The sequence below is a fragment of the Ascaphus truei genome, chromosome 5 (genome assembly GCF_040206685.1).
Source record: "Ascaphus truei isolate aAscTru1 chromosome 5, aAscTru1.hap1, whole genome shotgun sequence".
In the NCBI taxonomy this organism is placed as follows: domain Eukaryota; kingdom Metazoa; phylum Chordata; class Amphibia; order Anura; family Ascaphidae; genus Ascaphus; species Ascaphus truei.
The window spans coordinates 130,178,886-130,203,049 of record NC_134487.1 but is presented as its reverse complement, the minus strand read 5'-3'; the positions used below and the strand labels follow the sequence as shown (position 1 = coordinate 130,203,049).

At 45.1% G+C, this 24,164-nt stretch overlaps 1 protein-coding gene across 2 annotated transcripts in view; it reads right to left on the bottom strand.

Annotated features, from left to right (window-relative positions):
* Positions 1-459: 459 nt before the first annotated feature.
* TSPAN17 (tetraspanin 17) overlaps positions 460-24,164 on the bottom strand; it is a 44,345-nt gene continuing 20,640 nt past the window's right edge. Inside the window, exons 3-8 of one of the 2 annotated variants that reach the window (XM_075600788.1) lie at positions 22,003-22,149; positions 8,750-8,920; positions 5,473-5,598; positions 4,924-4,971; positions 4,018-4,134; positions 460-3,453 (exon numbers count right to left, since the gene is read on the bottom strand). In XM_075600788.1, the coding sequence (XP_075456903.1) occupies positions 3,388-3,453; positions 4,018-4,134; positions 4,924-4,971; positions 5,473-5,598; positions 8,750-8,920; positions 22,003-22,149 (675 nt within the window). In that variant the 3' untranslated portion in view covers positions 460-3,387. The remainder of the gene's footprint in view (positions 3,454-4,017; positions 4,135-4,923; positions 4,972-5,472; positions 5,599-8,749; positions 8,921-22,002; positions 22,150-24,164) is intronic. The other variant, XM_075600789.1, reaches the window with a different exon arrangement.

The following is a 24,164-nucleotide window of genomic DNA, read 5'->3' as shown; positions in this document are numbered from 1 at the left end:
ACGCGGCCTTAGCTTACAGTGACGGCACAATCAAACACATTAAGTGTATGCAAATATCCAAAGAGCGCACGTGCGCGAATACGCAGCTGGTTTTTCGCGAGACAAAAGTTTTTGGATTTTGTCTCACGATGGCCGGGTCACATGAGCAGTTCAGCCAATGAGGGCAAACCGCTTATGTGACGTCATGGACATATCTCTGTGGATCACAGGCCACAGATCACTTGGACAACAGGCGCATGTGACGTCACGCGCATCATAGCATGGACGCGGCCTAACTAGCACTCATTCCCAAAGCAGTCACTTGTGTACGAGAACCTCTCCCCACCTATACTACACAAACTATGCCAGATAGCAATGTAATCACGTTTCTCATGCGGCTTCCTGAAAAGCCAGTGTGTCACCTGCTTCCCCCCACTTATCCAGCATTGTGCTACCCCCATTCAGACCATAAGTCATTACAACAAGATAGGAGGACTTTATTTTGCATGTAGAATTCCTGCAGTGACATTTCATGCCGAATTCCTGATCTTGATGCAGCAGTGCGATGGACGGGAGGGTGAGTTATCACCGAAAGTCATTTCCGATCAAAAAAAAAAAAAAACGTTTAGGACATCTGCAAGACCTGAAAACATTCACAATTTTGAGGGCGACAGCGCGTTAAGACTTGAAAGCAGTACGGGGTAGGGCTTTAATCATACACCTACCCCATGCTCAGCAAAGGAAATCTCTCCCCTTAACCAGATTGATTGCAGGACGACTATTGACACATTGATGAACAATGGGTTACAATCAATGCTGAAGAATCTACCCCTGCATTGTTACAGGCTAAGAGAAGGGGAGAAACACGAATTTCACAGCTGAAAATGGCAAGGTTCTTCAGAGAAAGGAGTTACAAGGGAGGAAAATACAATCAGAAACAAAGTAACTGCTGGAGTTGACACAAATACTACATCATTTGAAATGCCACAACTCCTCATTAAGCAACTACCATATGTTAACAAACCACTTTCTCTCAGCAGTGAAATTGTGCCTTGAGCTCATTGCTGAAGTCAAGCTATACATCAGTGGTATGGGCTGGTAGCTGTGGCACCGCTCTCCCTTGGTAAACTGTACCTGATACTTAATCACAAGCTGCATTTAAGTGCAGTGCTGGGCTGCCAGTGGCCATTTGAGGCTGTGCAAAGTTCATATTATGCTTTATTGTTGTTTCTCTTTGTACAGAAATTCTCAAAGTACATCTTTATAAAGTTAAGTACACAATTGTCAGGTTACCCGAGGCACATGACCCTTTAGTGCAGGAGTAGACAACTCCAGTCCTCAAGGGCCACCAACAGGGGAGGTTTTCAGGATATCCCTGCTTCAGCACAGGTGGCTCAGGGATATCCTGAAAACCTCCCCTGTTGGTGGCCCTTGAGGACTGGAGTTGCCCACTCCCGCTTTAGGCCTCGTTTATAGCTGCGGCGTCAGTGCGCGGCGTCACTCGCGCGAAACCTGCACTGGAGGCGGTAGGGTGGCGCCATGTGAGCGGTTCGCCCTTCATTGGCTCAACCGCTCACGTGATGGGGTCAGATCAATTTCACATTTCGCGCACTTGGACGTGTCGGTCAACATTCATTTGTTTTGGCGGCGCACAACGTCCCCGCACGCGCGCCCCCACTATAAACGAGGCATTACTGTATGTGACGGTCCTACATGTGGTCAGGTGCTTCTCACCCAAACAAGATTCTAAGGCTCTTTTAGAATGATGCTTCAGGTAAACAAATGCAGCCAGCTCTGGAGTGGAAATTCAGGCAGCAGGTTAATAACATTACCAAACGACACACAAGGAACAATATCATTCTTACCCAAATACAGAAGGGAAGGAGCCACAAGGGATTCAAGTAATCCAACCGCACACAGTGTGACCCGAATTGAACTCGCAGCCTTATGCATCAAAGTACAAAATAAATAAAAGCGCTGAAGTGTTGGTGTCGTAGAGCTAAAACTCACCATAAAATATGCAGCAATCAGAATAAAAGGGAACAAAGGAAGAAAAGAAGTGTGAACAGGACAAGATCAATTATCTCACAAGCTATGAAGGGAACACAGATATATAGGGATAAGGATTTCAGCCTTAAGAGACTGTACTTCTACCCACTCATCACGTAGAGAAACAAGACTATGTGTTTGACATCCACGTGCTCCACCCGTTATTGGGTACAGAGAAAGGTTCGGCTGACTTATCCATGATAAATTCCCATCTTCAGGTAAAATTTGCTTCTAAAGAAAAAAAAAAAGCTTGCTGCAGAAAGTATCAGTGAGTGACAAACTTTTAAACTGGGAAACAAGATACCTGAAGTCGTTGATATATAGAATAGTACATACTGGACTTGGAAAAAGCAGTGGAAGAAGGTAAATAGAAAAGATAAAGCATATTCTTAGTGTGTCTGGCTGTGCCTGCTGGACAAGTGGCCATAACGGCAGAGATGGATGTGGAGCAAAGAAATACAAACCGATGTGTGATGAGAAAAGGGAGCAACAATTTAACTTCACACTTGCAGCGGTGATTTTTCCCAGACTCCTCCGCTGCTACAATGCCAGCTTTGGAATATAGGCATAATTCCAGCAGCATCGATGACTCGGGCAGAGTGTTGAGAGGCCCTGACTTCTAAAAAGCATCACAGCTCTGATGTACCCAGTGCACAAGTTCAACTGCCTTGCATGAGATGTGTCGATAGCCACTACTGCTGCAGGGCATAACGGCCATGACAGTCACTAGTGTTCCTTTCCAAAGCATACAAAACATAGTACAAAAAAAATAATTCACATAGGCGGCTCTTGAGACTGAATGGGGTTAATACAAAGTCATAGAGCTGCAACGCCTCCAGTGTCAGACAATACAGGGAGCTTTCCGGCTGGCACCCCCCACCTTCATGGAGTAGCAAGGCGCAGGGGATACCTACCTTGCTTACGGGGATCAGTCAGAGCCATGTGGCCTCTCCAAAAGATGGAGGGGTTGACATGGCACTTAAGAGTCCTTTAATTTCGTAATATAGATATATATATAAATATAAACCACAGTCACACTGCCTTCTTACAGCGCACATGCACTTATTTACACCTTGGCTTCCAATGCCAGTCCCTCCATGCCCAGGGAGGGAAGGAAGCTAGGGCTGGAAGTGGGGGACGTGGCATAGAGCACAACATAACCCCCACCGTGTGTCTAAAACCCATAATACAGCAGAGGGGGGGGGGGGATAATTAACAAGACCAGCCCAGCCCACCCTCCACAGAATACGATCACATAAAGGAATGTGTCCATGACGGAGTCTGTGGCTGTAGGATATTGTAGTGCAGTCACAAATGGCTGTCCTCCGTGCCAATGGGAAGTCTGTGTCAGGGGGTGGGTCACCAATTCGCTTTCACAGCTCTGATGTCACTGATGAGATTCTGAGCCAAACAAATCCCAAAAATCTGGAAGAGAGGGAGATACTTCAAGACTAAGACAGCACGGTCTGCTAATTACAACATGCAAAGGATCAGACGAAAGGAGCCAAAATGATTAATCCATCCCAATACTTTAACATAAGGACTGTCCAAGTGGCTTTCAAATGGATATTTGTTCCTCATTTAAAATGTGCTGTGAAGTCGACCATAGCGCTTATAATCTAATTTTGGAGTCTGTGGCACATATAGACAAACTGTCCAAAGACACAAAGTGCTCAACCAACACTAGATTACAACTGTGCATGCATGACAGGAGCCCACACTTACTGTGCAGTGATACCTCTGCACTTGTGGTCACACAGCAAAGTAAGAAGATATTTTAAACACACTGTAATATGAAAGAGAGAGCAGCATATCCTTTGGCCTCCTCCACTACTACAGTACAAGAACTGCTCTGATATAGAGGCATCATTCCAGCAGAGGGCGGCACGGACCACTGGGACAGAAGGGCAGAGAACTAAACGTATTAAAAGTATCACAGCTCTGGTCCAAATAAGAGGGCGGTGAGACGAAAAAAAGGAAAGCACTTACCTGCAGTAATGCAATTGCAACAAATACCCCGGCCACCACTATTAAATTATCTTGTAGCCATTTCTCAAACTGCCCCACGCATCCCTTAGTGTATATGTAACTCTGCTGCTCCAGCTCCTGCGGTGAGGAAGGGGATATTATTACTATAATGGAGGAGGAAGCTCATACACTCACCTATCTTCCCATCAACTAACCAACTCCTCTACCAGCCGCTACAAGAAATATCATAGTGGGGACACTCTGTATACAGGTCGGGTAGATGGCTCTCTTGGCAAAGGCTTACATTTGTATTTCTACAATCTGTTATTTTAAGGGGTGCAATTTTTTCTTTTATAATGTAGTTTGAGAACGCCGTATTGGGCCTGGGGAACAGCTGACTAAACGAAGGTTGTGAAACCTTTTAGCGGATCGACAGTTCTTCACAGACGATATGATATAGTGTACCGAGCTTTCAAAACCTCAGATTTCTTCTTCAAGTGTACTGTGTCAGCACAGTTATAAGGAAACACATATCCTAAAGTGTGGAGTAGGGGCAAACAAACTCTGTAGTGAGCCTTCAAGTGGAGTGCTGACGAGATCATAACGATCTGTACACTATAATTTAAATCAGTGAAGAACTCTGTGTCCGCTAAAAGATATCACAACATACATCAAATCTGTCCATAATGAAATGTACTAGAAATGTTTCAAGAGAGACGTGTCAGCACAACCATGCTTAGCCAGATCATTTGAGAATGAAGCTCAGGAGAAAATGCAACATTTACATTTTCAAATAATAAAATGTAAAAGCCAAGAAAGAGGGAAAACGGTTCCCATTCTGCAACAGAATAATGTTGCGTCAGTAAAAAGTCTGCCACGACAACACCGTGCGAATTCCCCCCCCCCCCAACAAGGCACAAGTCTCACCAGTTTCATTCTCACGTCGTATCCACACTGTGTGTTGGGGACATCTTCCTGTGGGGGAAATTGTGAAAAAATATATATGTTTCGGAAAATGACATGGTGCTGAAGAGTGAAGCAACCTGCACTATATGGCATCCCAGGAGGCATCGGACTGCCGTTTCCTGGAGTCAGGAAGGAAGTGTTTTCACTTTGTAACATAACTTCAAGTTTGTTGCTTTCCCCCCTTCTCAACCTTAAGCATATGTTACGGAATAGAGATAGGTGAGCTGAGGGTATGCAGGTTTATAAGAACCCTTTAGTCCATAAACTTCTACGTAGTATAGAGGTCAAAACGCTTGAATGCAGAAGAACACAATCCTTTAGAACAAGGGGGAATGCTCCTTAAGGATCTTTAAAATATATTTAAATAGGGATGTGCTAAAAAAACCAAAAAGGTTATTTTTTTTTTGTATACATCCATGGTTTATTATGAAGTTTAGACTTATAATAGAAGTAGTTGTACCAAGTACAATTCCACTTCGACCACTGGGCCAGTCAATACTATTCTCTTACCGCCGGGTCCTTAACACAGCAGGAGAACGGCACCCCACAGCGCTCCCGGCTCGGATTGGAGTCTGTGCAGTTGAAGTAAATGTTGAGGTTCCAGTCGTTCGGTCCATGAGCACCACAGCAAGACCACTAGAAGGGGTGAGAACAGAGAGGCATGAGGACAAGCCAAGCAATGTGAGGAGGAGAGAAGCAGGGGAACACAGCACTTCAGCTCTTCCATACATGTGAAACCTTTAGCCATAAGTGGGTGTTACCGAGCCCCCTGCCTGGCCATCAATAAACAGCAATAATATTTCTTATACCTATCAACACATTACTGAAAGTTGAGATACTCACTCCCAAATCGCCAATGATACAACACACAGGTAGGCGATGCTGCACACCGGCTTTTAAAAACAAAAGGTGGACAACTCAAGTCTTTAAGGGCCACCAATGTGTCCCTGCTTCAGTCGAAGACTGAGTCACTGATTGAGCCACCTGTGTTGAAGCAGGGATATCCTGAAAACCTGACTTGTTGGTGGCTCTTGAGGACTCGAGTTGCTCACCCCTCTTAAGACCACAAAAAGGGGGCAGCTTGGGACCCCAAAATTATTAGCTGCATTATTGTGAAGAGGAACAACCAACACAAGCGGCAAATAAACCCAGCCCAATCCCTGCAACGCGTGGCTATGCCCGGCATTGCGGTCACTTCTGGCAGGTCAAATGTATTACATGCAGGTCACTGGCTCAATACTCAAAAGTTTGCGGGGTCAGTTCCAGCTTCACTCACTTCACTCACTTCTATGCAGTGAAATCGCCATTTCCCCTGTGGCTCAGCTTCCTGTCCAGCAGCAAAAAGAGGTTTCTCGTTTTAAATCCTTTTAGGCAATATGCCTCACACCTTTGCTATTTTTGTTACTTCGCTTCCACTTCTCCCTTTTTGCAGTGCTCCTTCTCCATTCGCTTATTTGATTGGCTCAGCTTCCTGGTCTGTAATTGGGTTACCATATTAGTGTTATTTCCTCCCCTCTCTCCTATAAGGCTGCTATGCATGCAAAGAGAAAGCCTGTCCTGCGCTCTGGCAGTTAGTTCCAGCACCCTAGTTGTCAAATGGAGCAGGAGAGTGTGATGGCGGACCCGAAGATAGGTCAGAGCTGGGAAGGGAAACCTTACCATTGTGAGCTCTCAGACCTCGGTCCCGCTCTCCTCTGAGCTCCGGTTCTTGACGTGCAGCCTTCTGAAGATAGGACGTGGAAGAAAAGAGTTCCGGCGCCACAGCCCGTGACAAACATCAAGGTACTTTCGGGTTCGTAGCAAAAAAAACTTAATTGAAGCCTCACAAACACACGGCTACACCACGATCTCCCCCTCAACGCGTTTCACGCTAGGAACAGCGCTTCGTCTTGCAGTGGGGAGACGTGGTCAGAGCCTGCACATTTAAAATAAAAAAGCCAGCGAAAACGGACTAACATATTAACCCCTGGTATACATGACTTATTAACAATATCCAGCTAACATCAAATCTTATTCAAAGACTCAATATATCTTTAGACATTAGTTCACACATAATTATATTACTAAAAATGCCAGATATGCTGTGTTGTAGTAAAGTATTATCAGGGATATATAAAAAAAGCAACCTATGCAACATTTAACCAGAGAAACTGACATCTAGGACTATATTAGAAAAAATATAATAAACTATAAGCACAGTTTATTAAAGTAACAGTATTGGCTATATCAGTGTCATATTCGGAATACGGAATAAGGATATGCTGCATCCAGTATCAATACACTTAAACACCTGTCCATTGGGTTCAGTGGGATCATTACAGTGTATAGCACTTGAACATATCCCATTACCCCCACGGGGAGGGGATCGTATCAAACTCTTGCACCAGCGAGAAGCACACAGGATCTTTACGCTAAAAACACTGCAGCCCAATGGACTGAACGTTGAATGGGACCTGCGTTGTTTCCTTTGACATCTGTACATTATATGACTGCTTTATTGTTCAATATTAGGCAATTAGATTAAATCATTGATTATTTATTAATGATTTACAGTTTTAATGTATTTTTTGCTTCACTGTTGCTTATTTTTTCTAATATAGTCCTAAATGTCAGTTTCTCTGGTTAAATGTTGCATAGGTTGCTTTTTTTTATATATCCCTGATAATACTTTACTACAACACAGCATATCTGGCATTTTTAGTAATATAATTATGTGTGAACTAATGTCTAAAGATATATTGAGTCTTTGAATAAGATTTGATGTTAGCTGGATATTGTTAATAAGTCATGTATACCAGGGGTTAATATGTTAGTCCGTTTTCGCGGGCTTTTTTTATTTTAAATGTGCAGGCTCAGACCATGTCTCCCCACTCCAAGACGAAGCACTGTTCCTAGCGTGAAACGCGTTGAGGGGGAGATCGTGGTGTAGCCGTGTGTTTGTGAGGCTTCAATAAAGTTTTTTCTACAAACCCGGAAGTACCTTGATGTTTGTCACGGGCTGTGGCGCGGAACTCCTTTCTGCTATGCATGTACATTGTAAATGTGTTTATTCCACCCCATATGTGGCGGCACGAATATTTTTGAAGCGCCTCACAATTTTACTTCAGAAAGACAAGATACCATAGTACGTCTTCGTGCAATGCAGGTTTCTAAAAAGCGGCAATATTTGATTACAATAACTGATGTTTTCCACAAGAGGGCGTCTGTATAGCAGTACAGCAAAGACTTCAATTTAACCCCATTTGCTGTAAAGTGGAGTCAAAAATCATACAACTGCAGCAAGGAAAATCAATCTTTTGACCAATTAAAGGGGCAATCCATGCTGGTTTTTATTTATATTTATTATTTTAATACAGGATTGAAGCAGGGGGTCTCCGGAGCTGAACCCCATCCCTTTCAGCTCTGGTGACCCTCTGCTTCCGGAGAGAATTACCTCTGTAGTGGGAGCCGGCAGGCACTTTAGGGTTCCCATTATGGTGGCGTTTAAAAGCTCCCGCATCCTGTGGGCCAATAGGAAGCTGTGACATCACCCGGTGCGGCTTCCTATTGGCCCATGTGACGCCCGAGTTTTAAACAGCAGAAAACTGCACCGATACTGGCACCCCCTTCGGCGGCAAGTATCTCTGGAGACCATCTGCTTCAATACTGTATTTAAAAAAAAATAATAAACGCCATGTATTGTTCCTTTAAGTATGTGCGTATAAGTCTAACATGAGTGCCAAATGTGAACCCAGAAACAGTGAGGAATGGCCCACACACTGACGCTATATTAAAAACACACACTCACATATTCCTGAGCAAAGTCAATGAGGTTCTGCAGGTCAATGTCATCGCGATACGCCTTCACGTTGTTGTTGATGAAGAAGTTGAGCTGGTCTTTGATCCAGTCTTTAAACACGAATGCCAGGATCCCCGCGGTCAGCTCCAGGAAGAAGATCAGCCCCAGGAAGACCGAGAACTGCAGAGGAAAGGAGGTAGATGGGCAGACATGAGAGAGGGAGCAAAGTGTGTGGGATCTGGGGCAGTATTTCATGATAATGAAGAGACATTGTCTGAGGAGAAAAGACATGGATAATAAACATGATGCATTGTATACCAACGCTGAATTTCAGTTCTCCGGTGCCACATCAGCATCACCTTTAAGAGAAAAACTGTCAAATGTGCAGAGGGGCGCCATGCCTGAAATTACTGTGCTTTGCCCTCCCGAGCTCAGAGACAACAGAGCCTGTCCCCACAATACCGTCACGGTTGGTATTCTCACCATGAGGGGTGGACAGGCAGGTATACATTTTAGGAGCCAAATGTTTTTTTTTTTTTACTTAATTCTGTAATTAGAAGAGGCTTTTGCCACTTGGGAGTCCTGTTCAGAACGGCTTTGCACTGCATATTACTTTTCATTACTGTATGTGCATCATTTGGAACTGGGCTTCAAGACGATACCATTTATTAATTACATACTGATCAACATGTCGGCACGGACCACACCTTCCTCAGGATTCGTCTGAGCACCTGGAAACCATTTTTCTTTTTACTGTAAGTTGTCCTCCCTTAGAGTGTACCTCGGTACAATTGTATAAACCAGGGCTGTGGTACCTTCACATTCTACCCCGACAGCTGCAGTACACACACCTCTCATCTGAGATGTTCCAATTGGCTGTCAGTTGTCATGGTTACAGTGCACATGGTTTTCCCACTGTATCCATAAAACAGCTATATACTGTAGCATGTACCATTCATCCTATTTTATAGACACATTGTTCAAAACAGACATCCATTCTTTTGAGTTCAGTTATTGGTTTCTTGCAGAAGAGGGACAGTGCATCATAATCACGGCAGGGAAACAAGCGGCATGTGTCACTAAACAGTAACTTATGAGTAAATCCTTCTAGTGTCAGTCATTGTAGTAAAAAAAAACAAACAAACTGAAAAGAAAATAAAGAAGCAGCAGGGGCTATCATGCGTCATATTGCATGCTCAGATTCCTTACACAATGCCTCATTGTAGCTCAAGGGAATGGGCTCAAAATGAACTTTCGGTACCATTATGTATCACTCACTGGTACATGTAATACTGCCGTCAACATAAATACGTCTTAGTTGAAAATAAACGTGTTGTGTTTGCGATGTACATGGTTCCAGCAGCAGCAGCAGCAGCCACAGAAAACAGAATCCGCCTTAAAGAATATTCAATGTCATATGGTAGGAGTGCGAGCTGGCCAGAGAATCTGAACAGAAAGGAGTCGAGACTGCGGTTGTATCGTCTTTAATGGAAGAGGTTAATATCAGGTCACATCAGTGTGCTTTCCTCCCCCTTACCTAGAAGGCTGGCTGGCAGGCATGCATGTACATTATAAATGTACGGTCAGAGGCGGCTACATAAATGTTATTATAGTAACATTTTGAGCGGTGTCAAAATGACAAGATACCATCATAAGTCCTAGTGCCATGCAGAATATATTGAGCTGCAGTCTTTGGTTACCATTCAGTAGTTCTCGTGTGTTCCCCCAAGAGGGCGCCAGTACAACATTACTGCAAAGAATTTAATTTAACCCCAATTGCTGCAAGCAGGGCTCCAAAGTATTACAATTGCTCCCGGCATGCCATGCGGTTTTCCTGAATGCGGGTCAACAAAGGATTATCAGGGGACAGAACCACTGGTGTAGAACTGTTATACACCTAGGCCCATACCAAGTGGTGCTGTTCCATGAGACATATTCCGGCCCGGGAAGACACCCTACAGCCCCTTCATGTGAACTGGAAGGTGTCCTAGGAAATAATACTATTATATATATGGACCTTAATACTGATTCACATGGATCTATTGGGTGCAGTTCAGGATTGCAAGGCAACAAACAAAAATACATGAACTATCCAGACATAGATTAGCGCAATGAGATTAGCATTACAAATAAAACAAAACAAGCTTTTCTGGGTTCTAAAAGACAATTACATGACCCAAATGATTGAGGAACTAACCAGGAGAGGGGGCAATACTGGATTTGGTACTATCAAACAATGTAGAAGTAACACCCAAATGTTCCCGGACTTGAATATTTGTTAACAGATATCATAACATGGTCTGATTTGAAATAAATTATCAAAAACCATATTACTTGGGTTCAACAAAAACTTTATAAATATCTGCCTTTCTAAACTAAGGACTAATCTATAAGGAATAAATTGGTCTTACATTTTTGCAGGGAAAAATGTGAAAGAGAAATGGGCAGTCTTTAAAACATTGTTAGATGAGCACACTTATCAGTGTATATACCCTTGGGTAATAAATGCAAAACAAGTCTAAACCAGTGTGGCTCAAACAGGTAGGGGAGGAAATGGAAAACAAGCGGCAGGCGCTTAAGAATCTAAAGTCAGAAGGGACAGAGACATCTCACCAGAATTATAAGGAATGTAACAACTTGAAAAATCAGATTAGCAAAAATTGAAAACAAAACAAGTAATTGCAACAGAAAGTAAGATTAACCCCAAAAATGTCTTTAAGTAATTTAATACTAGATAAATTATAAAAGGGAATATAGGACCCTTTCAGTGTGAGATGGGCAGGCCAATTATTGGAGATAAAGAAAAAGCGGAAACATTAAGTAGATTATTTTATATGAAATAATTATTTGTCTCTGTATTTACCAAGGAGGAATCAATTGCAAAAAGATTGCGACAGGAGGAAGCCAGAACCCTTATAATCAATTAACATTTGGTTAACTGAGGGAGCAGTTCATAGGCGGCTAGATAACATTTGAAAAAATAAGGCACCTGGCCCCAATGGCATAGATCCAAGAGTTAAGGCGGTAAATTCAGTAATAGGCAAACCATTACATTTAAAATTCAAGGACTCAATTTCCACAGGCTCAGTACCACAAGATTAGTGTAAAGCAGACAGGGTGCCTATATTTAGAAAAAGGGAGCTAGATCACAACCGGGGAATTAAAAACCTGTAAGCCTGACATCAATAGTGGGGAAGCTACTTGAAGCTTTAGTATGTATGGGCTAATATTCAGGAATACTTAATGGAAAACAAAATTATTAGTAATAGTCAGCATAGATTTATGAAAGGTAGGTTGTGCCCAACTAACCTTATTAGTTTCTTTGAGGAGGCAAGTAGGAATTTAGACCAGGGTAATGCAGTTGGTCTACTTAGGTATTGCAAAGGCTTTTGATACGGTTCCACACAAGAGGTTAGTGTACAAAAAAAAAAAAAAAAGCAAATTGGACACTGTAAAAATATTTGCACCTGTATTGAAAACTGGTTGAAGGATAGACAATAGAGGGTTGTAATAAATTTAAATTTTTCAGGTTGGGCTAAAGTCGTTAGTTGAGTACCTCATCGATCAGTACTGGGACCCCTACTTTTTAAACTTCTTTATTAATGACTTTGAGGTTGGCAGAGAGCAAAAAGTCTCCATCTTTGCTGATGACACTAAATTGTGTAAGGTCGTAGAATCAGAGCAGGATGTAATTTCTCTCCAGAGGGACTTGGGGAGACTGGAAACTTGGGCAGGTAAAAGGCAGATGAGGTTTAATACAGATACATTTAAGGTTATGCATTTGGGAAACAAGAATAAACAGACAACTTACAAATGAAATGGGGATAAATTAGGAGAATCCTTGATGGAGAAGGATTTAGGAGTGCTTGTAAACAGCGGGCTTAGCAATAGTGCCCAAAGTCATGCAGTAGCTGCAAAGGCAAAGGTTCTTTGGCAAAGGATGCAGGGTGGATGCACAGCTCCAGGTTTGCTGGTTGCACCACAATGTCTTTATATAAAAGTCTCTGGCACTGTTTCCTTTTAGTCTTGTAAGAGAACAGTCCTTTTGTCTCTGTAGTTTCACCCACAGAGTGTATCCCCTTGTAGGTATACCAGCCGTGGCAGCCTGTTGCTCTATCACCTGGCGTTTGGCAGAAGGAGAGGGCTATTGGCTCCTTGTGGGAGCGGATTACTGTCCCTGGAAAACTGGTTGTCGAATGTAATCCAATGAAGGGGACGTCGTTCAGGGAGACTCCCTGAAGCTGAGCGCTGGGGTTGAACATTACCCGGATTTGATCGGGTTCCTGAGGGTGGTAGGCCCCAGGTGATTGGAGGTACCGACATTCTTCGCCTTCCTCCATTAGAGGTGCTGGCTTTGCGTGGCCGGTAAAGAATATCTTCTGGATGAAGACCACAAAGTTGTTTTTGGTCTCTGGTTCCCTTTGTAGGCCGCAGAGGTGCGAGGTGAACCTAGAGATGGCATGTTCTCCATTGTTTTGGAAGCGCCTCCTTGGTGAACGGAATGGTAGCGGAGTCACCCGACTGCTCAGTCCGTCTTTAGAGAGCTCCTTGACTGTTAACTTCGGGAATCCTCTATCTTCCCTTGATGGTGTTTGCTTGTCATCGTTCCTTGTTGTCTGGAACGCTGTGCACCGTAGTTCATCGGTACATTTCTCTTGCACGAGAACATCTCCGCGTAGTTTGGTGAAACGCTTTTGTGTTTCTTTGTTGACTGCCATCGGGAGGTTGTTTTCTCCCCGGACATGACGAAGAACAGTCTCTTTTGTCCTTGTAAATCCTTTTGGGAAATGTCTCTGCAACTGTCCCCTCTTACGTGTTTGAACGAACAGTCCTTTTGACACTGTGGCTTCGCCTGTGGGGCGCAATCTTTTGCGGCTATGCCAGCCGTGGCAATTGGTTGCTCTGTTGCTTGATACTCTGTGGGGAGGAACAACTGTACGTCTTAATTGTGCCCTTGCTCGCGGGAGCATTGTCTGATTGTTTGTTGTTTTTAGGACGATCCCTTTGTCGGTCACCTTTGGGAGGTTACTCTCTTCCTTCGGTGGAATCGACTCATCATCCTTGGCTGTCTGGACTGCTGAGCATCCTAAGCCATTGTCGCATCCCATCGGCGTGAGGATGTCTTTGTTGGTCTCAGGGGTATGACCTTGTCTTTTCTCTTCACTTGGCCCTTCGGTCACTTGGAGATGGCCAAGACATGGTTCAGGGAGAGATGTGTGTCCACATTCTGTCACCTCCGTTCTGCGGGCATCAACGTAGTCTTGCCCGTGCTCTTTGTTGGTGAGCGAGTTGCCCACTATCACCCATCCTAGGTCGAGTCTTTGGGCGTATGGCGCGTTGTGGGGTCCGTTATGCTGTTTACAGACTTTATGTACCCTCATGATGTCCCTACCGAGCAGCAGCAGGATCTTGGCGTCTTGTTCCACCGGCCGGATGTGGTTGGCTATTCCTTTGAGGTGGGGGTAATGGAGTGCCACGTCTGGTGTGGGTATCTCGTCCCTGTTTGTGGCCATGTGGTTGCACTCGATGAGTGTGGGAAGGGGCATGTTCACTTTGCCGTCTATTGAACATATGGTGTAGCCATTCACTCTTCTCCCTGTGGTCTCCATTTGCCCTGCGCACGTTCTGAGAGTGTAAGGAGAAGCACCATCTTGTATGTTAAACATGTCGAAGAACTCTGACCTGACCAGTGATCGGTTGCTCTGGTCGTCGAGGATTGCGTACATCCGAATAGCCTTTTCAGGTTGTCCCTCGGGGTGCACTGCGACAAGGCATATTTTGGAGCAGGACATTTTGCCACCTTCTTTTCCGCATACCTCAGTGCGCTGCGATGTGACGGATGTTGACTCTCCTTCTTTCTCCCCGCCATGCTCCGCTACGGAGGATGGGTTCTTGAGTTGGTGGAGTGTCATCGCCTCTGGGTGTAACGCTGTCACGTGCTTGTCACTCTCGCACACTGTGCATTTGATCTCTTCCTTACAGTCCCTGGCTAGGTGAGTCGTGGAACCGCAGCACTTGAAGCAAACTCCGAATTCTCCAAGTAACCTCTTGCGTTCCTCTAAGGACTTCATCCTGAACCCAAAGCACTTGTTGAGTGGGTGTGGCTTCTTGTGTATGGGACATTCCCTGTTTGGGTCCCTTGGTTCCTTGTCTCCGGCGACCGACTGATCGGGAGTAGTTTGGGTCGTGGGAGGCACGTCCGTCCTGCGGGCCGAGACGGGTGTTTGGGGGTTACCATATCTCGTCGCTGGTCTCTCGTTCTTCAGGCTGCTCGCACTGTATGTGGTTTGCGCACCTAAGATGAAACTGGGATCGTTCCTTGTCCTTGCCGCTTCGCGGATGAAGCTCACGAAGAATGAGAATGGGGGGAAGACAACCTGCTTCTCCCTTTTGTATTTGGAACCTTGTGAAAGCCACCTTTCTTGGAGGTTGAAGGGTAGCTTCTCCAGGATGGGTCTCACTCCACGAGCTGAATCTAGGGCGTTGAGACCTATTAAGGAATGGTCTTTCCTTGCGAACTCCAGTTCTTGCAGCAGGTCTCCAAGATCTCGTAACTTCGAGTAGTCTTTAGTTGTGATCTTGGGGAAGCTCTCGATTCTTTTGAAGAGTGAATCTTCGACTGCTTCGGGGCTGCCATAGGACTCTTCTAGCCTTTCCCACACTAGGTCAAGACCTACTTGGGGTTGATGCGCGTTTGCCGTCCGAAGTCTCTGCGCTTGCTCCCTGGATACGTTCCCCAGGAACTTGACTAACAGGTTGAGCTCTTCCCTTGCTGAGAAGTCCAAGCTGTCGATTGCGTCTTTGAACGTGAACTTCCACGTCCGGTAGTTCTCAGGGCGGTCGTCGAAGCTGATGAGTCCTGCGTGCACCAAGTCGCGCCGGATAATGTACTTGGCTATGTCTGTCAGACCCGAGACATCGGCGCGTTTGCCCCGTTCTGAGGTAGTTGCTGGGACGGTCTGTGCGGTCGCCTCTTCCTTGGCGTGGATGCGTGATGGCTGCTGGCCAGTGTGAGGGGCTGTTTTCTCCCGCGTGGGTGTACCTGGATTGCGAGCCTGTTGTGGTGCATCCGTGTGCGCGCTGGCGTGTGGATCACTCTTGTGGGTGTGGCTATCCCAGGCAGCATGTGCCATTGCAGGAACGGCATCTTCTCCTCGTGGGCCTAGCAGGTCTTCGGTATCTGTGGAGTCGCTCCATCCGTGTTGAGATGGTGCGCTGGTGTTTACACTGAAGAGGCTCCTTACGTAGTCTTCAGTGCGTCGGGCCGGATCCTCTGAGGCAATCCGTCTGTACGGTTGCTCCCCGCCGTCCTGTTGCGCGGCTGCTTCTAGGACTTCGGCTTGGGCTATAGCGGTGGCGGCTTCCTTCTCTTGATTAAGTGCCTCTAGTTCCGCATCAAATTCGGCCTTCCTACGCGCAGTGGTTGCTGCAGTAGCGGCGGCGGCAGCAGCAGTGGCGGCATTAGCAGCGGCTGTCTGTTCTTCCTCTTCTATGCGCGCTCTTCCTGCTCTTATGGCTGCCTCTCTCCGACCATATTCGGCCCTGGCACGTGCGGCCTCTGCGGTGGCTCGCGCCTTGGTAGCGCTTGCGCTGGACGCGTTGGATTGCGCTGATCTTGCTGACCTTGATGAGTGTCTGGATGTGCTGGAGCGCTGTGATGCAGTTTCCAGCAAAAGGTCCTTTCTCCTACTCTCAGCCTCCGTGATAGGGGTACGCACGCGGCTGTCTCGTGTCAGGTCAATATTACTCTGTAAGTCTCTTTCTTGCAGGCTTTCGCTGGTGTTGGCCCTGGTCAGGTAAGTAATGTATGCCTCTGATAGCTCTTGATAACGCGAGTGATCAGTCCTTAATTGCGTTATTGCCTGCTCGAGCTGCTGCGCATAGTTGCCAATACTAGTGACATTGCGTATTCCCAGTGTGGTTGTTTCCCAGGCCAACTCTAATTTAGCGCGGTGCGCTTCAACGTCACTCTCATATTTTTCGCGGGCCTTTTTGAGTCAGTGTGACTGTCCGTTTAGGCCTTGCGCCTGCCTGCGCCTGTTGCAGTTGCGCGGCGGTCTCTGTGTCTGAGTGATCGCTCTCCTGCGTGATGTCTGGTGAGGCTCTGAGTTCTGCCATGCTGTAGGTGTGTGTAGGCCTTTTGCCAGTGCGTGTGGCGTGCGGTCTTTTACCTTGTCAGCGAAGAGCGTCTGTCTCAGATGGTGCCGAGCGGTTTCCTGCAGCGTGCAGCATTGGGGTAGCTGTACTTACAGGTGTCCGTAGGCTCCTCACTGTGGGGCTGAGCAGCGGGTGGACTCAGACAGAGAAAAAGGCAGTTAGTAATTGTGAGAGAAGCACTGTTTGTTGCAAGGCTGCCGTGCAGTTTGAGCTACTGGTTGTCTGTGAAAGCTGCAGACTGTGTGCAGTTGCAGAGGCTGTTCTGTGTAGTCATGGAGTCTGGAGTAGAAGCTCCTGTAAATGTCTGTAAGGCACAGATATCTTTTCACTGTTCTGTTTAAACTGCTGCTTGTTTTGCAGAAAGCTGTAGCAGTTTGCTGTATAGCTGTGTAGAGTTGCACTTTTGTAGCATGAAGGCTGTGAGTGATAGCTTCTGCGTAGACCTCTAATACACGGTCTCTCTCTTACTTTCCTGGAACCAGGGTCATGAATGATGTATGATTAGTTCCAGTAAGCTCAACTCATGTCCTCCCTCTTTCAAAGCATGACAAGTCCTTAATGTCTTTCTTAATTTTATTGCTGGATTAGAAAACACAGGAACTTGTGGGTGTAGTGTAGGCAGAGAGTGCTTCTCTATGTGGGATGCTTCTATGAGGTTAGACTATGGTAAGAGAGAAAGGCCTTACCAGGGGTGGATGCAGACAGGTCTGTACTCACTGTAATCTAGGGTGGAAAAGGAAGTGAGGTGCAGGGGTCACACTAAAGGTTGAGTGAGACTGCACTAACTGTCAGCAAAAGACAGGGGAGAACATGGGAAAGTCCATTAACTGGGAGGACTGGAGAAGCTGCAGTAGCAGTTCACTGATTACGTGCTCAGAGGCAAGAAATGCAACATTGTTGTATGTTACACAGGCACAGTATGTGTGTGCAAACTCCATGCAGCTGAGAATAAAATCTGACAGGCAGAAGCTGCAAAGGAGAGAGGGGGTGAGTCAGAAATGTAGTTCGTGTTCCATGACAGTTGGAGTAAAGGGGATTTCACCAGCAGGAAAGGGTTCTTTACAGTAAGGGCAGTTAAGATGTGGAATGCATTACCCATGGAGACTGATGGCAGATACAATATCGTAAAAAAAAAAAAAGATCTATATATAAAAAAAAAAAAAAAGAAGGTTGGACATCTTTTTAGAAAGGTACGGTATACAGGGATATACCAAATACTGTAAGCATGGGAAGGATGTTTATTCAGGGAGAAATCTGATTGCCATTATTGGAGTCAAGAAGGCATTTAATTTTCCCCTTATGAGCCATCAATGGGATTTTTTTGTTTGCCTTCCTCTGGATACTGTAAATACAAATATAGTATCTTGTCTAAATTTAAAGCACCAATATGGGTTAACTTTTTAAAATATATTTTTTTATTACAGCTTTGAAGCAGGTCTCCATAGCTGAACTGCGTTAATTTCAGCTACGGAGACTCCCTGCTTCCAGAGATACTTACACCTCCATATCCCTGCAGACAGAGAATCTGTGTTGCCTAATCTAATGGCGGTTTAAATGTCCCTTGGGCCAATAGGAAGTCATGATGTCATCTGGTGCGGCTTCCTATTGGCCCGTGTGACCAGTTAAGGGTTAACAATTTCTTGGACGCTTTCTCAATTGAATGATTGATCATGGATTATATACGGGCTCTGAGCCCTCAATTACCATACCCCTGATGAAGTTGCGGTGCATGATGCTACGAAACGAGTATAGTTCTTCTGTTAGAGGACTGTTTTCAGAGGAGCCAGTAGTGTTACGGAGCAAAGACCCCATAGCGGTGAAACTCTGGATTACGAATTGCTGTTTCCGGGGGACCTCGTAACACTCAAACCTGATGTGTGCCCGGGTGTGTGTGAGAGAGTGAGTGAGGCCGGAACCTCCGCCACGAGCCTGTGGTGCACCCGATCTGTCCGGTGACAGCGCCTCCAAACAGTATAATAGGCCCCACCCAGTACCACCAATGAGTGTTCCCAAAGTACATAGGGTGCTTTGCACTAATACACTGATGTCCTTTTCCCACAATGTCAGGGTCCACCCAAAAGTGTAGGAGATAGCGCTATCCTGTGGTGTTGGTGCACTTAGTTGGGTACCTGCCCGGGGCTCCAGCACCCGGGTAATGCAGATTAACAAAGGAGATCTGCACTGATGCCCAAAATGGCAGCGCCCTATCAGCGGCCCATCGCGGAGCTCCTGGTGACCCCGTCGCCCCTCCGGCAGCACCCGCACCCCGGTGCAAACTCCCTGCACTCCCACCGGAGGCGTCTCTGTAGCCGCCCCCCTCCCGCAGCCCGTAGGTAAGAGGGGGACCCGGCTACATATGTTTGAAGCAACAACAAAACATTTACATTTTTTGAGACATTCCATGTATTGTATATAAAATTGTATTTATATAGCGCCAACATGTGCGGAGCATGTTACATTACAATAGGAGGTAAATAATGTACATTACAAACAATGGGAACAAGTGCAACAGGTAAATGACAGCAGAAGGCTAAAAGGACACCCTGCCCCAAAGAGCTTACAATCTAAGTGTTACTAAGTGTTACTTTGTCAGAAACCCAGAGATTTCTTGGCAGCTTTCGTGTTTCAGAAAGTGCCTTCAAAAAAAAGTATCCTATAAGGAGGTTTTGAAGATGGTTGACCCCCTCAAGATGTCTCATCATTCCTAATGGCGTTGGGGTCCATGCATTATAGTTATTATTTCTATGTTTGTGCCTGCAGCACTTAATGCCAGCATAGAGGTTACATTATGGGTTCTGTTGCGTTGTACCATATTTGTTTCGCCCCCAAACATTGAGTTATGATTGGAACTTGCTGCCTGATACAATTGGCATACAAGACAATGGAAAAACATCTCAAGCTACCTTTTTAAGTAGGACGTAGTGGACTCATCATATTCACATGATGGACACCACAGACTGTCTGTAGCCACATTGCATCCTACCTGTCTCCACAGTCTGTGGCGTCCATGATGTGAATATGCTGAATCTACTACATCCTACTTCAAAGTAACTGGAGATGTTATTCCAAGAATACACAGGAAACCTAAAGTAATGGCGTTGGGGTTTGTTGTGGTTTCAATTAATGTAGGCCTGCCCAAATGTTCTTTTCAACCCTCTTTCTCTCTAATGCTACTGTGCCAAATTAAACATTGAGGGAACATTATTTTAGAAAGATTAAACACAAAATTTATGCTTCAGAAAATAAGGCAAATTTTGCTGAAATAAAAAGTGGAAGTTTAAGCATCTAAATATATGAAGTAGTGGTACTCTGGGGTTGTGAATTATAAAGTAGTCGTGCATCACACTATTACGATCACGCTGTGACCTCTGCTTTTAGACCATTCTTTTTTCTATACGAGAAGGAAGAAAACTGTCCTGCGCTCCGGTATTTAGTCCCAGCACCCGTAGGTGTCAGTGTAGTCACTGGGGAAGAATGGAGAAGGAGGGTGCAGTAAAGGACCTCTAGGTAAATCAGAGCTGGGAGGGAAATCCCTTACCTATAGAAGCTCTCCGATCTGGGTCCTGCTCTCCTCTGCCCTCCGATTTCCAGCGTGCAGTCTTTCTGAGAAGTTGAATGGAAAGAAAGAAGATCCGGCGCCACTGTGAGTGACAAGCATCCAGGCTACTTCCGGGTTGGTTGAAAAAACTTTATTGGAACATCACACACACACACACACACACACACACACACACACACACACACACACACACACACACACACAAGACTACACCACGATCTCCCCCTCAACGCGCTTCCAAGACGAAGCGCTGTTCCATAGCGTGAAACGCGTTGAGGGGGAGATTGTGGTGTAGCCTTGTGTGTGATGTTCCAATAAAGTTTTTTCAACCAACCCGGAAGTCGCCTGGATGCTTGTCACTTGCAGTGGCGCCGGATCTTCTTTCTTTCTATTTTCTATACGAGCCTAACCAAGATTTCAGAAATAAGGACACCACAATGGCACCTCCATGAAATGTATGAGAACGACCATTGAGGGTTAGATCTACTAATCAGCGCTGGACTTCAAGCCCCCTTTAACTGCCCACGTTTTAGGGGACACTTGGGCTTACTGGCCTTGATTAAACTTGCACCCAAGTATAGAGTTTATTGTACATGTAGTATAATGTGTATAATTATAATGTAGTATAATGTGCACACACGTAGGGGTGCAAATCTTGAACACAGAACCTTTTCCCACTTGGTGTAGGTAGTTCTGCTGCTCCATTAACCGAACACTTTTTTTTCCCTCCCGTATCTGAACATTTTTAATCCCTGATATTTTGGAAGATTTATCTCCCTCACAATTCACAGCTTTTTTTTTACGTTTTAATCTTTTTTCAGCAAAATACCAAGCCCCAATATTCACTTTGCTGTCTCCATTTCCCGTTGAGTAAAACTTGCCCATATCCTGAAGATAGGAGTGATCCCAGGAGACATACCAGATGCAGCTTTCTATATGCACTTTAGCACTGTTTTGCAAGAAGAACACACCCAGATACTTCCAAAACGTTCTTAATAACTTATCCAATTACCAGAGATTCTTAAGCATTGAAGCGCAACGCAGTACTTACCACCTGCAATCATCCAGCATTAATTGCCTGGATATTTTTACCCGAGTCCCATAAAGACCCTGGCACCAGTGGTCAAAGTGGGATACACACACCACACACACCACACACACCACACACACCACACACACCACACACACCACACCACACACCACACACACACACACAATAAATGTCACTTTTTTACATATAGGATTGCCTGTCCCTTTTTTCCTTTTTCTGTATCTTTTTGGACAGTATGCACCCTCCCTTTACCGTAATTTTTTATTTTGTGTGGATATAGATATAGACAGAGATATACCTTTTTAAATCAACGTTGCTCCCTTGCATAATAGGACTGTGCTACAGAAATCAAGCACAGGACCACTACTTTTTAATGACACTGACCTGCCTAGAAGTCACAGTGACTTTGCCTGTTGCGGTGTTTGTTTCTGAACAGAATTTTCAAAAACAATGTTCCGTTTCGGGCAGAATATTTCTCAATGAATAAGTACGTACGAATTTTAGGAGCGTAGTGTTCTCCCGCAGGGCTCCGATGCAGCCGGCAAACCCCAGCACAAACATGATAATACCAGTGACGATAAAGAGCCAGACGGGGTCAAACCCACCCAGGTCTGTGATGGACGAGAGGTTGGAGAGGACACCCTGTGGGGAAAACAAACGGAAGTCATGAAAGAACCAGAGCAAGAGAACATCTCTCCTGCTTCTACAAGGCAGAATGTGAATCAAAAACTGAAACGAACCAATAGGAGGTTACAAGGTTAGGTTGTTAAATCTGGGTGATTGTGTTTTCCGTATGGAAAATGCTTCAAACAAAAAAACAAAACAAACAACTATGTTAGTTTTGCAAAGTTGTAAACAAACGTGGGAGGGGTTGGATTACCTCCAGCTACTCCCTTTTGTATGAGGTCATTGTGCGTTGAACAGGAACTCCCACAGACAAGGTCCCAGCCCCTGTCCTCCTCCTTCTCCCGATTGGTCATCTGACAGGGGGACCACCCCTATCGAACCAGCTCTGCAGAGCAAACGGGAGGAGGACAGGAAACATAAGTGGATATTTCCATGTAGTCTTCCTAGTGTTATAGAAATGTTGGAAAGGGGTGCAGGCAGGCGCTCTGGCATTAAACGGTGCAGGAATTCACCTGTTCGGCTGCTATAAAAAGATGCCTATTCTGGCGAGTAAAGAGTGTGCACATGTGTATCTCTCCCCCGCAATTTCCAACAATGTAGTGTCATTGTAATCTGACTTAATTTCACTGCACACAGAGTCTTTAAATCCTCCATCCCTATAACCAACACATAATGGGTCTGCAATAAAGTGAAATCACTCAGGCTTGTCTTACATCTTTAATGCATCTTTCACAGTTTAAGTTTCATACTGTCAGAAAGCGCAGCACTAAATCCCATGGAACACACAATATACACAGCACGTGGCTAATTTGAGCAGCTACATGAAAGATCAATTATCTTATGACATACACAGCTCACAAAAAAAAACATTTTTAAATGTAAAACATCACGATTGTAATTTTTTTTAATCTCAAATAAATGTAAATCATGCCCAAAGCAAACGCAGTATTTATCCGTTCGTGCTTCTTTTGAAACTTCGGAGGGAGACACTGAATTGGGAGTTTCTTCTACCTGTAGAGCAGTGGTGCTCAACTCCGATCCTTAAGACTGAGCCACGTGTGCTGAAGCCTTAAAACCTGACCTGTTGGGAGGGGTCTTGAGGCCTGGAGTTTAGCGCCCCTGCTGTAGAGGACCAAGTTCAAGGATATGAAGATCAGAGGGGAAGCGAGCAGGCGGCTTTGCCTGTTCAAGCTCTTGTTCTACACACAGCGACAGACAAAAGGAAGTAGCTGGAGGAAATCAAACCTCTCCCGTCTCTCAGGTTAAATCACACGTATAGCAACAAAAAATGCACAAGCAGCGCACTGCGCAGGGAGCCAGGGGGTAGACAAATATGAAAATGTATCGTCTAAAAACATCACACGGAGGTGAAAAGCGTTTCGCACGTCACACTGCTTTATCAAGGGGTATGGTGTGTGTATCAGGGGCCCTCCTTAAATAGCTGACGGGAAAAATTAATTCAAACCAATTTTTGCGTCAAAACCGGGTGCGTGATGTCATCGCGGGCACGCCCGTGTCAGCGCGTACCTTTATGATTCATTCATTGAAAAGGATTGACATCATAATCCGGAGCAATTGGAGCACCCACTATTCTCATATCTTGAGCTAATCCCACGTATAAAAGGGACATTGAAAATAAAAATAGCAAAATGTCAAAATACAAAAATGCTTAAATATGTTCACTGCCATTAGCTCACTTGTGGCTTCATTCTTTTAACGACACACGGACACTGCAGTGATACTCAATGGAGTTGCAGTGAATTGGGCGAGGTTCCGCTTATTTAAAACCGGAGTGTAAGTTGCAGATATTATACAAATGAGTGCAACCAACCTCGCACTGATGAGACCCAAAAGGTGGAAACAGCTTAACTGAGTAGGGTTGCTGGCTATGCACTTCTTAACCCACGCTGTGCTGGAAAGCTGTGTAATACGGCAGGCATAATCTTATAGGGGTCCATGTTAAAATGGATTAAGAAGTAAAGGAGTGACTCACTGTGCTAATTTGCATGTCATTACACACAATCCCTGGC